At 35.1% G+C, this 18,012-nt stretch overlaps 1 protein-coding gene across 1 annotated transcript; it reads left to right on the forward strand.

The window, feature by feature from the left end:
• The first annotated feature begins 1,107 nt into the window (after positions 1-1,107).
• On the forward strand, positions 1,108-17,312 carry SPACA1 (sperm acrosome associated 1). The gene is made up of 7 exons (XM_045844254.1): positions 1,108-1,378; positions 6,489-6,545; positions 10,544-10,645; positions 11,363-11,469; positions 12,093-12,228; positions 16,505-16,625; positions 17,156-17,312. Exons 1-7 carry the CDS (start codon positions 1,108-1,110, stop codon positions 17,310-17,312), a joined length of 951 nt encoding a protein of 316 aa, XP_045700210.1.
• The last annotated feature ends 700 nt before the right edge of the window (positions 17,313-18,012 follow it).

An 18,012-nucleotide genomic window follows, 5' to 3' on the forward strand; every position in this document is an offset into this window, starting at 1 on the left:
GAGATTTTTGGGAAAACTTTGAGTTCAGAAACTTTGAGTTTAGGTTTGCCACCTGGAGCCAGTGTTCAGAATGCAAGGTGAGGGGCACATCTATTTTGGAGGAATTCGTTAAACAAAAAAGGAAAACAGGTAAGTTGGGTTTAGAATAAGCGTGGGAGACCCTTGTTCTACAGTAACCAAGGAATATTAGAGGACTTGTTCTTTTCATGAACTCAAAGGTAAAAGAAAGAAGCACAATGTAAGATCAACACAGGAGTTTTTGCCAAACAAAAAAAGAGGGGAGAAGTTCTGCTCTTAGAAACTTAATCCTGGAAGAGAAAATTACTTTCCCCTAAGTATACGTCCATTTGGTTCCAAAAGCATCAGCTCTCCAACTACAGAATGGAGAACTATTTTTTTCAATAGTTGCACCCTCCTTCCTCCCTTCCTCTCTCCCAGCTCTTAATGTAGCACAAGGAAGCCCCACGCAGAGCTGAAGGCGCTGCACAAAATCTTAAGATGTAAATACGTGCTTGAGCTGCTTTAATAATAGTGTTCAGGTCAAGGAAATAAAGTGCGACCCCATATCTTCTATAAATGAATCCTCACCTGCAGAAATGAATGCAGTGTGAGGCACCATTCTCAAGAAGGCTGTGACAATCCATCATGATATAAACGGAGTTGGATATTCTGCATAAGGAATTCGAAACCAAGTCAGTGTAAAAGGAGTCGCACAAGAGGGAGTCTGGCTCGGACAGTACAGGTAGGAAGGAAGAACGTCTCTGTGCACCCAGGATGAGGGAACTGGGCCTGGGCGTTGCCGGACTCCGGCCTCACTAGCTGAGAGACGCGCCGCGAACACGTCGAGAACACCGGAAGTGGCTCGGTCAGAAGTGGCCCAGTTGGGCGACGCAGGCGGAGGCGCGACGCAGGCGGGTCTGCGCGCTTTCCTCCCCCGCCAAGAACCAGGCGGTCGCGCGAGTGTCGAGCTGTGACGCCTTAGTGGTTGCCGGGGTGCGGCAAGGGGGGGCAGGGGGTTCGGAGACCCGCGGCTCCTTTCTTCGACGCACTTCTAGTCGAGAGCGGGCGGCTGCGACTGAGCCTTGGGCGGCCGTGGGGCCGAAAACCATGAGGCCCGGGGGCGCGGGCAGCTCCGCGAGACTGCTGCTGGCTGTTGGCTGGCTGTTTCTGGCGGGCATCCAGTCCGCGTGCGGGACCAATGTCACCGCCCTCCAGGATCCCGGTTTGGCCCGCGCAGAGGGCGAGGGCGAGGGCGAGGGCGAAGGCGAGGGCGAAGGCGAGGGCGAGAACCTATACGAGAACCAGAGCGAGGCCGAGGAGACCGTGACCGACACCGGCGAGCCTGAGCACATCCCCCCGCCTGAGACCGAGGAGGATGGTGAGGGTGGGAGGATCCTTGGTGGAGACAAAGGCACCTGTTCAGGGCAAAGCCCAGCTCTTTGTCCCAGGACAGTGAGAATGATCCCTGTTAATGTTTGTAGAGCTCTTCGGCCAACAGCCCCGAATTTATACATTTCTCACACACATAATGGCCTTGAAGAAAGACACGTTAATTTTCCAGGGACACAGCAAGCTGAACAATCCCATATATAGAAGTTGCTACAGAGGTACTGCTAAAAAGATTTTTTTTTTTGAGTGGTAGGCGTCAGAAGTGGTCTTTCACAAATTGAAATTATTTTGACCCCCTCAGTTTTTCTTCCCCACTGCAGTTTTTTTTTAAGTTCTAGACGGTTTGAGGTCTTTCTTCTTTTTATATTTGTGCTTTATGTTAGAACACAATGGAATTCAGAATTTCCCTCGTTGTTACACATCTAGGTAGATCAATATGCTGACAAAACTTCCCAAAGTCCCATGTCAGCGTCTTGCAGCCCCAACCTTGAGCATCTCTGCAGCTTGGTGGTTTATTCATTCAATTTCCAACCGCAAAGGAGTAATGGCCTTAGAAAACACCTATCAAGGGATCCAACTAGTGGCTTTGTTAGATGATAACATGGTAACCAAGGGAGAATGAGCTTGTGCTTGGTACATAAATTTGCCTTATTCTGCTGGCTCATTAAGCAATAAAACTTGACACGCTGTTGTACATGTTATATTGATTCGTAACTCACATGCTGGTAGGTAAAAGGTCAGTTGCAGGTTTGCAGCCATCTAGAGGAGAATGATTCCCTTCCCTCATAAATGACCCAGCTGAGATTCTTCTAATATCCTTGGCAGTCTCACATCTTCTATGCATATAGAGTAGGTGCTATATTTATCAGCCCTTCTTTTATTTCCTGATGACAGATAGTGACCCTCTGTGACAGAAAGAAATTAACTATCTGAGGTTAAGGGTGGAACCCAGGTTTGTTATTGCTTACTACATTACAGAGAGCTTGGAGAGGTCCTTGACTTTGGAAATGTGAAAACGGAAAAGGACTAGAGAAGAGAACAACATGTTCTAAAGCATAGTAGCTACTGCTTCACATTCGTTTTAAAAGTAATTGAATTGACACTTTTAGTATTAAACTGGTCAAGTGATAGTTCTAGGTGGAAAATGCTAAATGGAGTTTAGGGTAAACCTAGGTAATGGAATTATGCCTTAGATTCAAATTCAAATGCTGGAAGGTTATTTATTCTCTCAGTTTTCTCCATTTCTTTTTTGGTGAGCTTCAGGGAGTCCATGTCCTTCTGGAATTTTATATATACAATTTCACGCATAGCTGCTTTTTCCTGGAGAAACTAGAATCCAGAACTTTAAATAATCTGAGGTGTCCAAGATCTGAATATTTCCAGGTCATTATTAGAATTTCGTGAAGTCCCTCTTAATCCTCAGTGGACCAGTATAAAAATATTCAACACCATTTATGATCCATTGGACATTTAGGTTATTTGTTTTTTACTTTTAAGGTGTTTTACAAACAACTTCAAAAGGAAGAATAAAGGCACAGTGAAAACAACTTATTTGAAATTTAAATAAGAATTTAAATGTGGAAAACCCCAAATTTTTAGTTCATTTTTCCTGGTTTTGAAGATGTATGGATGAAGTACTTTGAGTACAACTAAAAGCTCATCAGTTATGCATGAATCTGAAATACATCCATCTTGTAAATACTGATTCCAGATTTCAAGTACATCTTTAATAAATTTTTGTTATTATTATTACTCTTGTTCTTTTTGCACTTGCATTGTCAAAACAATACTTTTGAAAATTATGAAGGCACATATTTTGTTGAAGAGAAGACTGCCATATTCTTTCTCTGTATTTGCAAAAACATTTTCATCTTAGATTTATAAACAATTAGAATTATTGGTCCAATGACTTTATTCATTTCTACATCTCCTGTTTTTTTCCCCCACTCACTTTTGTATACACGCCTGCCATTGATTTGTCTGTTTACAAACCTAACAAGTAAATTTTGGTATATAAACAGCTTTAAAAAGGGAGGCATGCTCTCTGTATCCTTTTAACAAAACAGTATGGTCTGGCTCATTTTCACAAAACATTTCAGGATCAAGTCCTTTCTTTTGAAAGGACTAACTGGATAAGAATGTCATGTATCCTTTTCATTCTTAGAAATATAATGTTAATTCATGGATTCTTGAGTTAGAGAATTCATCTAGGATATTCATTTAAGATATCATCTCTAATTTTGCTTATGCGGTCAATTTTACCATCAGCATTAGCATCCAAAGTGTTGTTATCTGTTTCTCTATGTTCATCTTCTGATTCATCCAATAACTGTAAAATATTTTCTCTGTCAATATTCTTTTCTTTGCCATTAAAGACAAAAGGAAGTAAAAAAATTCTAAAATCTCAATTGTGTTCAATGAAAGCTGAAAATAGACTATGAGAAAGGTACCTCTAAACTTCTTTTATATCTTCCTGAAAGATGATATGATACAAAGCAATAAGAAAACAAAGGATGATGTAATAGCTGATTTATTTCACAATTATGTCATCCTTCTAGGCAATTCTAACTATTCTTCCATTTTATTATTTTAGTCTTTTTTAAAAAACATAGTTGGGAATAATTGATAAGTAAGCCCGAAAACCATCATTATGTTTGATGAAATAACAAAATGTTTCAGAATATAGGAAAAATCACTGATATTATGATACTATAAATCTAAGATTTATAAATTTACTATTAACTTTTATATTTATAAAAGTGACCAAAAACAGACCTAATAGTCATAAGGTAGGATGAGTTTTATTTTATAAAATGAGTTGTATCCTATATAAATATAACTATACAGTATTTTCCCTTTTTCTTTGGAAGTCCTCTAAGAAATTAAAAATCATGAACTACCAACCTTAAAAATCAACTTTAAAAAAAGAAACTAAAAAATCTAAATTGAACTCTGATGGTATATACCAACAGTTAAAGTATCCTGTCTGAAAGTGAAGAGAACATTTCAGGATCTGGCCATAATTAAAAAGCAAGATTGTTAGCTGTGTCATTATGGACCCCAAGCTTTTATCAGCATAGTCTAAGACCCAGTAGATTTTTAGGGAACCCTTGTTACACTCTTGATCCCTATTAAACTCACTATTGAACTCTCATTTTCACCTGTGAAGTATTCTGGGGACAGTTGACTTTTCAGCTCTACATACAAGACTTTATTTCTCTATGGTTTCATTTTGTCAGATTTGTCTAGTATTCTGCCCTGTCATTATTAGATCCATATTTATCTTTTAACATATTTACTATCTTTTCTAGTTTTGCAGAGTCCACAGATTCAGTCAGCATGAAATCAGCATTATCAAGTCATTAATAAAAATGTTGACCAGGCCAGAGTCCTGTGACACATGACTCCTACCACATTGATACCACTGATTAATTAGCATCAGTATATCTTACTATTTAAGAAGTTACACATAAAATCATGCTGATGTGCAGATCATATTTTTCCTTTTTCCTCATAGGTATATAATGGGAAATTTTGACAAATACTACACTGAAGTCCAGACAAATATAATTTCCCTGACCAATTATTGTAGGATCCCCATCAAAAAGGTCATGAATGACCTCATGGGATATCAATAATCAAAGTTGAAAGGAACTTTGGAGACAACCTGATTGAATCTCATTTTTCTTTAAAGTTAGTAGAAGTTAAGTAAGTTTCCCAACATAGCATAGATAGTGACCAGTAGAGCTGATTAATTGGTTTTTTAAATGTTTTTTGAAAAGAAGCTTTATTTAAAAGTAATCTAGTACACATTTTCCTACCTGTGTTTTCTATGTTCAAGATTTGGCTTTTAATTTATATTTCATAGTGTTTCAGTAGAAAGTATCTAATCCTTTCAAGTAAAAATATCAATTCAAAATTGATCATGATAACCCAAATAATTTATTTAACAAAGTCAATATTTAATACATCTAATGCTTTCTATATATTCAAGGCACTGCATTTGGTGCATATATGTATATAATAAAAGTGTTCATGAAAACACTGTCTTGCAGTCAAAAATAGAAAAAAATCTTACAATTATATGAAATCAATAAGTACAAAAAAGTGTGAATGAGGTTATATCTTAAGCATTTTTATAACACTAAACAAGTTACAGAATGTTTTCACACACATTCCCTCATTTATTGTTACAATGGTTAAATGAGGTAGGTCCTCCTCTTTAACTTTTACAGAAGGGTTAACTGGACCTGACAGAGTTTGAGTAATTTACTGAAACTCAAAACAGCTAATTAATTAGTGGTAGAAGCAGCAATTTAGACTCCAATTGCAATGGATTTTCCCATGCAATACTGTTGCCTCAGGATATAATATCTTTTAAAAATTGTCTTCTAACACCTCATTTAATATTTTTTTCCTTTGAGGTTTTAGTCCTAATCTGAACTATAAAGTATTGGTTATATACTAAAGCCAGTGGAATTCATGCAATACTTCAGAACAATGAGAAAAAAAAGAGGCACCTTTTCATGTGATTTGAAAACAATATCTACTCAAATACTTGTATATTCCTAGATTATCCTGCTAATAAAGTGTTGAAGTAAATTCATAGGAATAATTTACCATCTTAAACTGAGAATGAATAGACTCAATCTATATCACATGATTTTAATGAACACTTCATATAAAGACTTCTGTTTTGGACAAAAATGAAACACTCAATTTTTTTGGAAATAGAGAATTGGAAAAAAAAATTGGGCCTTATGATTAGCTGGCTTTTTTGTGTTTTTTCTGACCTTCTATAGAGCTTGAAACTTACTGTGTATTAAACTAATGAAAAATTATTTTTGTTATATATAAGGTTTAATATAAACTTTCTTTATAAGTTATTTCTTAATTTATTAGCTTAAAGGTTTAAGCTTCTTTTGATTTAAATAATAATAGATGTACTTGGAGTAGTATTGCTTTTCTGATTTAATAAAGCTTTAAAAATGTCTGCTTCCCATATGATAAGTAGTTGTGTTCTCCATTCCCAAATAAGAATCTTTCACTAGAAAAGTTTTCATGTGATTAAATGATGTGTCTTTGTGTTTTATGTTTAGTTTCAAATATGAAAGTAGTCAAAGAAGTAGAATATGGGATGTGCACTGTTACATGTGGTAAGTAGCATAGAGCACATAAACAATATTGTAATTTGGGGGGAGGAAAGGTAAAAATAATGTGACAATTTTTTATTTGTAATTTGCATACTCTTATTCATCCTTCATTGATTTCTGTTTCTAATGACTGTAATTCACACACAAAACATAATCTGATTGCTTTAGAGGGCTGGATGTATCAGTTTGTAATCTCTAAGACTTATATGAAGCCAGCTCCCTATATTTTTTGGCACATGCACTGCCTTCACCAAAGTACAACTTTATTTCTCTCACAAATGTTCAGAAGGTGAAAAATCTTGTCATGCATCTCACAGATGTCTTCTCACATACTGTGTTGGCAAATCTATCAAGAAATTTGCTTATTTTTAATAGTCTATACTAAATTCTACATTTCTCCAATTTATACATCTTATTGTGGAGAAAAGAGATATTGGTTTTGTGGGGGAGATAATATTCAAGGACTATGGCTTATTTTGATCATTCCATAAAGAGAAATTGGACATAAAATCTCTGACATGGTGAAATTAAGGCAACACATATTCTAAAATAGACCAGTGTTTCCCAAACTTAACTGTTCACCCTAAGTTCCTGAAGGACTTCTTGAAACACAGGTTGCTGGGCCTCCTCAGAGTTTGTAACTCACTAGGCCTTCGGGGAGGCTGAGAAATTTATATTTCTAAACAAGTTCACCAATGAAGCTGATGCTACTGGTTAGAAGACCATCTTTTCAGAACCACTACAGAGTAGCATGCTGAGAAAATAGATAATTCACAATGAAATTAAGTTTGTTTTAAATGGAATCTGCCTTGAGGAAAAAAGAGACAGTGATGGAAGGGAAAGACAAAAACCAGAGGGTGAAAAGACATGAAATCCATGCAGATCTAGATCAGAACAATATTTTTTTGGTCAAAAATTATACCTAAAATGTTTGAGATAGCTTTTGTGTGTGAATGTGTGTGGAAAAATATACCTAACATAAACATTTTTACCATTTTTAAATGTACACAGTGACATTAAGCACATACATCACCAGAATTTTTTTATCATCTCCCCAAAAACTTCTGCATGCATTAAACACTAACTCTCCGCTTTGCCTCCCCCTGAGCCCTGAAAACAACTGTCCCACTTTCTGTCTCTTGAGATAGCTTTCAGCCTGTTTTTTTTAAACCTTAAGTTCTTAATGAATGAAAGAAAATGAGAAGAATCCATTTAATAAACCTGTGATTATTCATTTGCAATTTATATCTTTCTTCTGTTGCTTGAGACATTTCCTTTTTTTTTTTTAACAAGTAATGCTTGCTTTATTTGGTCACATTGTTTTTGATATGGAAATAATTTGGCAGAAGATATTGTGGAACTCGTGGAGTTGGGCACTTAAGTGGGTACAAGGGGAGACATTTTCATGAGAATGATTTTTATGACAATTCTACTAATTGATATATTCTCTTATGCTATTATTTAAAAATGTGCTTCAGAAATTATGCATTATATATATATGTTCATTCAACAAATGATTTTCTGTTTGGGGGATTTTAGATTATTTATTTATTTAGGTCTACAATGTGCCAGGCATTGTTATAGGTGCTGGGAATACAACACTGAACAAAGCAGAGGAAGTTATGCCTTCAAGGAGTATATATGTTAGTTGGGGCAAAGTGATAAACAAAAGTAAAATATGTGATATGTCAGATGGTGATAAGTTCTAAGAAGAAAAAATAAACCGGAAAAGAGAACATTTTACATCTAAAATATTTTTTAAATATTTAAAAATATTCAATTTATGACAACTATTTAGAGGAAAAAATGCTTTAATGAAAAAATTTTTGGAACTCCCAAAACAATATTGTAGCAGTGAAAAAGTTTTCTTTTTCTGGAACACACAGGCAGATTTTTAAGTGTTACTTGGACTTAAAGAAAATCTCACACCTATACACATCATTGCAGTGAACTGTATTTGGCTAAATAAATAAATACATAAGACATCTCCTTGTAAAGCTTTTTATGCATTTCAGAATAAATGTGTACCTCTAGAGAGGTACCTTTCATAAATTCAAGTGGAACCATACTGTAGTCCTTCTTAGGCTCCTCTTTTAATCAAAATAGACCTTTCCTCTTTTGAACTTCCATGTCCTTACTTATATGGAATCCTCTCCATTGCTACTCAAAATTTGGTCCAGAGAGTAGCCACATAGCCTAGGAGCTTATTAGAAGTGTAGAATCTCAGAGCCTACTGAATCAGAATTTCATGTTAGTAAGATCTCCAGGTGATTTGCATGCATACTAAACTTTGAGAAGGTGCTATTGTAAGCCATCTCTAGATTTCAACTTCTTTTTGTCTTTGAGAATGGATTTCATGATTAACATCTTGTAAATCATAAATGAGGGGTTGGAAAAGGGATTCTAGCAAATGAAATCGAGATGGATAATTCCTTAATCTGTGACTATACAGTCTTGTCATAGGTCATGTCCACTTAAGAAATATACAAACCTGTAGAGGATTTTTATGAGTTTATTTGGGCCAAACTGACAACAATTGCTGGGAAGCAAAATCTCAGCAGATTGAGAAAATGCTCTGGAGAATGCCAGTATTGCAGCTTATTTTATACATTAGAATAAAAGAAGGAGACTTAAGGACGGTGCATGACTTCCATTGATGGTAGATTAAGAGGGCAGGAGAAAGCAAAGTGGGGAATTCTCTGCGACTGGATAAAAAAGGGAAAAATAGGGAAACATAATTCTTTTACATTGGTGGGTATAGGATAGTCAGTAATTAGCGTTTACAATACACAGAGATGGTATGGCAGGAGCAGGGAAAGGGGACGAGATAACAATGATGGTTCTGTGGTCTTGTGCTCTCAGGCCTGCAGTTGTGGCTTGAGGGATCTGGAAATGATTACTTTGACATTTTAAAGATATGTTATCTTACATGCAGAAAGATAATAGGCTCACTAAAGGTAAAGATTGACCATTGTCAAAGAAACTACAGGCCTAAGATGTGTCTACCCACCATGATTTGTTTTTAGTTAGGAATTTTTATGTTCAGACCATCTTATGTAGATAGTTTGTAAGGCCCAACTACAAGGCCATCCATGCAGGCTCCTCTGGGCTTGTCAGGTTTGGTATGTGGCCCCCTTTTCATCTGCAGTTATTTATCCCAGTACATGTTCAACATGTTGCTGATCAAGCATTTTATCATCTCCCTCAATTCTGGTGATGAAAGACAAACTCAGTGGAGATTTGAGATCAGTTAGTAAAGGATGATATCTTGTTATAAAAATGTGTGGCAATTCTAAAGAGAGTATCTTGTTGGAAATGGAGATTTGATCATTAATAGTTTTTCCTGCTATATTTCATGTAAAATCTAAATATTGAAAAACTTTATTTATGTTAAAATGTAATTTTGGAATTTCCCCCAGAAGCTTCAAGCTCCCTTATCCCTCCTAAAACTATGGTCAAATAAATTTGGGACATTCTATGTACTACTGTATTTCATTCAATCTAAAACCTTATTGGCTGTAAGAAGCATAATTTATGCACCTCCATAAAGAAAAGTACTGCCAATTTGTGATATGCCACCAATTCTAAGATGCATTCTAATTTCAAAGATGTTAAAATGTAAAACTTTTACATGTTACATCAGTGAAAATTTGTGCACAATAACATGTTAATTTATTAGTATATTAAAATTCTCCCCAAAATTCTGTAGTAAAAATGTCCCTTTAATTTTATTGAATGTATCATCGGTAAATGTATATAATCATGGAATTCTTTTTCTAATGGTAACATCCAGAAGGGCTCATGTTACATGTAACTCTCAGAAATGCTGTTTTATGAAATAATTCAAAATGAGGGGCTTAAAAAATTTAAATGTTATCAACCAGAATTTGGGAATTTAATTTCTGAAATTAGGAGAAAAGTCTCAAAAAAGACTTAGATGATAAAAAAAGTTCTGTGGAATTCACTTTTTTTCAAACATTTGCCAATTTCTTTTATCAAAGGTGTTGGTATTAGAGAAGTTATATTAACAAATGGATGCCCTGGAGGTGAATCTAAGTGTGTTGTACGGGTGGAAGAATGCCGTGGACCCGTAGACTGTGGCTGTGAGTTGGACTCTATTGGAGAGAGACTGAAGGGGGTAGAGTTTACTCTGGGGAAATATCCTTAACCTCAGGTTGTCATGAGTGGAATTGATACACTGAAAGGAAATCATAGTAAAACTTAAAATTCCACTTCTCTAGATAGTTATACCTCTGAATAACTTTCTGCTTTTTCTTTACATTTCTCATTGATGTCTAAAATTTAACATATATTCTCTCTGATACACTATAACCTTATTTTACTGAGTCTGTGGTCAAGACTATCCTATAGTAAAATGCTTTTAACACTTTGGTCAGGACATTTTATCAGTAGATTGGTAATCCTAAAATTTAAATGATGTTCTATATCAAATTACACTAGTTTGAGAGTTCATTATATCTAGTGGGGGTCTGTAACCAGGAAACTGGAAGCCACTAGTAGATCTCAAAGTCTCTAATAGAGTTTGAGTTGTTTGCTCATACTATATCTCTTCTCCACAATTTATTTTGCAGAAGGAGCAGATAGCTATGGTATCTCCTACCTTCTTCTTTTGGTGACTTTATCTTTTATCCATCACTCCTCCCTGCTCTTCTTCACTCAAACTCTCAATAATAAGTTTGATAACTTCCAGCATAGAATTGATTTTAAGATTGGAGGTGGCTTTTAAAAGTAGTATTGTTCATAAAGTAATCACGTAATTTACACTGCTCAGTGGTATTATGTATTTAATTTTTTTTCAGGGGGTAAACCACTATCAGAAAGTCTTGATAGTGTCAGATTGACATGTGTTCATACAACTCCTGCAAATCGTTTCAAATATGTTTGGAAGCTTCTAAGGCCAGAGCAGGTGAGCAATGAATGTATGTAATTTGGTGCTCTCTAGTGAGTGGTAAAATGTATTTCTCAGTGCTTGATGACTGTCAGAAACTTTCACTTTAAAAGGAGTTTGCAAAAATGAAGTTAAAATACTTTATTATTATTGGAATTTAATTTTTTTATTATTTACTCACTTATGTTTTAGGATCAACTATTATCCAAACTTAAAAAATATTCATTTTTTTAGAAAGTATTTTATTTTGGAAGCAAGGTTTTCATTTGTACACATAGGAATTGTATTAATGATAATAGTCAATGACATTAATTGAGGGCTTATTAACTGCCAGACATATACCAAATATTTGTGTTTCTTTTAACCTACATAACTATTCTATGAAGTAATTTCTATCATTATACCCATTTTACAGATAAGCAACTGAGATGCAGAGAGTAACTTGTTCAGGGTCACACAAGCAAGAAGTGGTAGGATTGGTACTTGATATCTGGATTGTCTGACTCCAAAATCCATGTGCATAATTTACTGCCCTAGACTGAGAGACAGTGACTTTTTTTTTTTTGGTTACAGGAAATAAAATTGTTTCCTGATCTTAAGTTTGCATGTCGAATATTGATACTTTATTTCTTTTAAAATAGCAACCCATTATACTTGTAAATGATTCAGCAATCCTGGAAGTACACAGGCAAATTCATCCCTTGGCTTTTGAGTGTGATACCTTGGATAATAATGAAATAGTAGCATCTATTAAATTCACAGTCTATACATCAAATGGTAAGTGCCCAGCAATGTTTTGGTTTGCTTATCTCAAACTTTAAAGAGTATCAGAATCACCTGTAGGGTTTCTTGAAACACAAATGGCTAGTCTTACTCTCAGGGTTTCCAATTCAGTAGATCCCTAGTTCTCGGACAGGGCCGACACAAGAATTTACAATTCTAACTAGTTCCCAGGTGCTGCTGGCAGAGATCACAGTTTGAGAACCACTGGTTTATATCACTTACACTTTTCTACAAAGCAGTGCTCCATTTCTTTTTCTTAAGGTGAAGTCAGACGTGCAGTACTTGGGAAACTGATGTATTCCTGAAATATCCCTGAAAAACAGTCCTCTAGCCTGGATTATATTCTTACTTTTACTTCTATCACAAAAGTAAAAATCAATACCTGGGATTCTCATGAATGCTCATAAAAATTTTGGTACAATTAAATAAAATTAAGAAGTGTTATATCAGGGCATGTCTTAAAAATTACTCATTTGAAGAAAATATTTTTGATGAAACAATCATAGTCATCAATCTGTGTCAATCACAAAAGGCAAATCTTGTCCTGAACATAGTTTCACATGTCAGAAACTGCTTCTCTTAAAAAATGGATCCATGTACATGTCCTTTTGATTTAAACTGTGATGTCTTATATATCCAAATAATTATTTCCACTAGTTCAGATTTCTTAACCATTTTTGTTGTTGTTGTCATCTTTGTTATTGGGAGTATGGGGGTTTGGTTACAGGGTTTTTTAGAATCCGGTCAAGGCTCAGGAGGCTTTTCCTTGGAAAATGCCCGCAGATACAATCATGCCAAAAGTTACCTGTAATTTTAAAGGGAGTTCATGGATTTCTTAATCCCAAGGAAAGAATTTATGCTGTAGTCTTGAGATACATATTGAATTGAAAACAAGCTAAACTGTTTTGGGGATGGTTTTAAAAAATAAACTGTAATTTTCTTTGGTGTGTTATGTAGTGTCCTTAAAAAACCATCTTGATAGTGAAAGCTAATAATCTTATTCCTGTGTTGGGATATCAGGTGTTATTAAAAAGATAATTTCAATAAAGTGCTGTAAAAGTCAAAAAAGAATCAAACACTGTCAAACTACAAAATAAACCAGTGAGTTGGTTATCAAGGTATAGATTTCAGGAACCATTCTTGGTTTTTGTCCCCATAGACTGGCCTTTGTTAGGACTGCACACTGGTTAACTCCTCCCATAATCAGAGGGCGTCGTGCATTTGACTGTGTGTAAACAGAGGGCTGGCACACAGACACCGAAACGTCAGCCCTTAAATGAGACAGAGTTGACTTCTCTGTCATGGCAGTTTAGGGCTGGTGGGGTAGCTCTGCCATCTCAATGAATTCACTAGTTAAGTGATAAAATGTTTTCAGAATATTTTGGACCTATTAGTTTCTTTTAAAATGACATTTGGATACACTACTGTGACAGACCCTTTGCATGTTTAGACATCAAACAAATGTGTTGGTTATAAATGTCCACAATATGGTGCTGGCTTGAAACAAATACAAAATTGAATATTTTTAGGGTAAATATGATTTAGTTAATGAAAATTTCCCATCCATTCCCTTGTATATCAGATTTTTCACTTCTATAATAGTTGTCCTTCATAATTAAGCATTTTTTTTTATTGAATTGTGTCCCCTAAGAAGATATTTTGAAGTTCTAACTCCCAGAACCTGAGAATGTGACCATATTTGGAAATAGGGTCATTGCTGATGTAATGAATTCAGTTAAGATAGGATCTTACATGTTAGAGTGGGACTTGAATCCAATATATCTCGTGTCTTTATAAGAAGAGGGAAATTTAGACACAGACAGAGAGGCAGAGGAGAATGCCATGTGAAGACACAAATACATTCAAGAGAGTTAGAGATGAGAGTTATGCCACCTCCACCTAGGAACACATGGGCTACCAAAAGTTAGAAGAGGAAGAGAAGGGACCCTCCCACAGAATCCTTTGAGGAAACATGGCATTACCAATACCTTGTATTCAGAATTTCAGCCTCCAGAACTGTGAGATAATAAATTTCCTTTGTTTTTAAGTCAAGTTTGTGGTACTTTGTTATGATGGCCCTAGGAAACTAATAAAACATAAGCTGAGTTTTACTAAAAAAAACGCAGCGTGTTTTTAATTAGAAAATTTCAATAGGAAATGCAGCCTTTTTTGTTTTTAGTTATAAAAGTAATGTAAATGAACCCTGTAAGGAGACTACTATTGAAATGAACTAAAATTTTCATACCCCTCATTCCTCACCCTATCTTGGCTAGTATTATAGGGTAGTAGATAAATGGAAAAGAATTTTGCATTTCTTCTCAGGTTTTAATCCAAAAGGATATCTTTTACTTGAGCTTTAAAAAATCTCATGGCTTCTATAAACCTAAAATTATCAAAACTAAAAAGATTTTTAAAATTCAACCATGTTGGACTATAAATATGATGTAATTTGTCTGTCATACTTGGCACTACTTAGTGAGATCACTAAACTGAGTATATAACTCCAGAATTACTAAGGAAAATGGAAAATTATGCTCCATGATGTTTAAAAAATAGAAAGAAACACTCAGACAATAAGCAGTTGAGACTGCTCGTACAGAAGACTACTTCTGATATAATGGTACTTACCAAAATTAAAATATAAAAATACATAAAACATAGCTTGCATAAATCATTAAACCTCCTTGGATGTTGATTTACTTACCAGTATGATTCAATAGTTACATCTGGTCATTCCTCAGTTAAGTCTTTTATGATTCTATGATCTGGGGACAGGAAAGAGCCATAAGAAAGTGCTATATAATGCACAAAGTAAGTAATACTTGATGTAAATGGGCTTTTCACCAATTTGCAATGCAGCAGTGTCATAACACATATGGTAGAATGGCTTTGTCTCTACTTGACTTATTTATAGGAAGAGCATAATGACATGGGAGAAGGTGCCTGAGTCAAAAGTGGTGTGTGGATACTTGTGTGAAAAACGATGAACTTCAACTGCTGTCTTACAACATGTACAAAGTCAGAGATTATTATTGTCCTAACTGTAAAAGCTAAACCCGTAAAGCTTTAAAAAGGAAACATAGGAGAACATCTGCATGATTCAGGAGTAGGCAAGGGATTTTTGGATATGACTCAGAAAACAATCACCATAGAAGAAAACATTGATAAATTAGGCTTCACCAAAATTAAACACTTCAGTTAATGAAAAGAAATCATCAGAAAAATGAATAAGCAGCCAAAATCTGGGAGAAAAATTATAAAACATGTACAATCATTATGAACAGTTTAAGAAAAAATCTTGCAGTCTCTCAGAAAACTTAGTGTACCTCTACTCTGTAACCCTGCTGTTCCACTCTTACATGTTTATCCAAGAGAAATGAAAATGTGTGTTCACAGAATGACTTCTCCAAAAATGTTCAGAGCAGTTTATTTATAATAGCCCCAAACTGGAACAGCCAAGATGCCCATCAATAAGAGAATGAATAAACAAACTGAGGGATACTACTCATTAGTAAAAAAAAAAAAGAAAGAAAGAAAGAAAAGAAAACAAACCTATTGATGCATTTGCAAATATGGGTGAATCTCTAAAACATCATACTGATTTTTAAAAACCCACACAAAAGAATACATACTATACTTGCATGTTTCCATTCCCATGAAGCTCTGGAACAGGCAGAACCAGTGTACACTGGAAGAGAAAGTCAGAATAGTTGTTGCCTCAGAAAGATGGGGCAGGGACTAACTGGGAGGGGCTCAAGGGAACTTTCTGAGGTATAGTAATATTCTGTGTCTTGATAGGGGTTTAAGTTACATCTGTGTTTGCATTTGCCAAAGTTAAACAAATGTACATTTAAGATCATGGTGTAAGTTATTTGAAATTTTACCTCAAAAAGAAAAAATATAAGCAAATAATAAACTGTAAGTAATTATATGCTACTTGAAGAATTTTGCTGGGAAGTGTGCAGACATCAGTGAATTTTTCTGAAATGCATAAAAAAATAAGATGTGATAGAAGAATAAATAGATGGATAGTAAAAGGTTATTGGTAGTATCCAGTGGTGGGTACCAGAATGTTCATTGTCAAAGACAAGTTCTTACATATCAGAAAAGGACATTTTGAATGTGCAGAGCAAGTTAATTTATAACTTTCTGTCCACTAATTCTTTCTGTATATTTCTAGGATTGTTTTTCAGACATAAAGTTTCCATTTAGCTCTGTACTTACTTTTTCCCAGTAGTAATAACCATCAGGTATGTGTTTTTCCCTTTAGAGCTGCAGATGAAAAGATCAAGACGACCAGACACTGATGCAGTCCTGGTTTTTGTGCTGACTATAGGAGTTGTTATGTGCATATTTGTGATCTTTGTACTGATCTTCATAATTATAAACTGGTAGGTGAAGGGCTGAAAGTGAGTCTCACCTTGGTCGATGTCCTCCTCTCAGCCCCTCCCTTGTCAGATGAATCCAAAGCCTTGACCACAATGCCTGTCACATGTGTCTTCAAACTAACTCCCTTCATTCCTGCTGCGACTGCCCTCAGACAGGCTACCTAATCTCTTGACTTGCCTCCCATCCATGAGAGAGCTTCTAAATGCAGTTTTTACAATTTTACATGGTAGTTGCTTAAACAGTTTTGTTGAATAAATGTTTGTCCAGTTGCAATTACCACAACCACTAACGTTGGTTATTGTCACCTACCAATGTATTTATATGAGAATATTTCTAATACCTATATGAGTATTACACTGAATTACATTGAGGACTCTACTATCACAAGGCAACTGATGTATCACACACTAAAAATAAATTGTGACTAAGGAGGCACTTCTATATTTCTAGAGAGAAAATTAAATGTTAATCTATTTTTAGTTTTTATTTCCTATAAGAGATATTTTCTTTTTGTTTCTGTTTAATCTCCCAGGGCGGCAGTAAAGTCTTTCTGGGGAGCAAAAGCCTCAATAACTAGGATGCCTTCTGAGAGGACTTCATTGAAACGTAAAGATTCAGCTTCTCTGGACCGATCACCAGCAGAAACAACTGGACATGAAGATGATGCTTTAAGTGAATGGAATGAATGATGTATATAACAAAGCAAAGGAAAGTAGGGCATACCGGATTCATTGTTATAAAAATAAAATATATAGTGAAATACTTTAATCATATTGCAAGTGATTTACCAGCCTGAAGGTAATATAGTATGAGAAGGAGCTGTTTTAATCAGTACATCTTTGTAGTAGACTTCCAAAACTCTTTTAAATTTATTCTCTAAGTTTCACAATTCAGGTAATCATTGGTAACATTTATATAGAGGTGCAAACACACACAGTCTTCCAAACACATTTTTGGTCACTGTGATTATATCTAAGATGATTTGCCTGTTCTGTCTCCCCAAAATAAAAATATAATATAGAAGAAACCTTGCATAGTAGACTTTCTCCCTCCCTGGGGTACTGGATTGAACTTGCTAAACCCAACCATATTTTAGAGTCTCTACAATCAAGACACATTAAGCATCATATGTAACACATGAAATAATAACAATAATAACAATGATAAGATTTAGTGACTACTACGTGCCAAGCTTTTCTGAAAGCATTTTGCGTATCAGGTAATTTAATCATGATTGTATATAGGAAATAAGTAAAGAAGAACCAGGGAGGAACTGGAAATGGCTGAGTAAATGACATGAATTTAACATACCCTGTATTTCTCACAGAAACAGTGAATTAAGGACTTTTAAATAACCACTAAGTACAATACCTTCATTGTGTTTGATAT

The sequence above is a fragment of the Phyllostomus hastatus genome, unplaced genomic scaffold (assembly GCF_019186645.2).
Source record: "Phyllostomus hastatus isolate PE091 unplaced genomic scaffold, TTU_PhHast_1.1 phas_contig_40, whole genome shotgun sequence".
In the NCBI taxonomy this organism is placed as follows: Eukaryota; Metazoa; Chordata; class Mammalia; order Chiroptera; family Phyllostomidae; genus Phyllostomus; species Phyllostomus hastatus.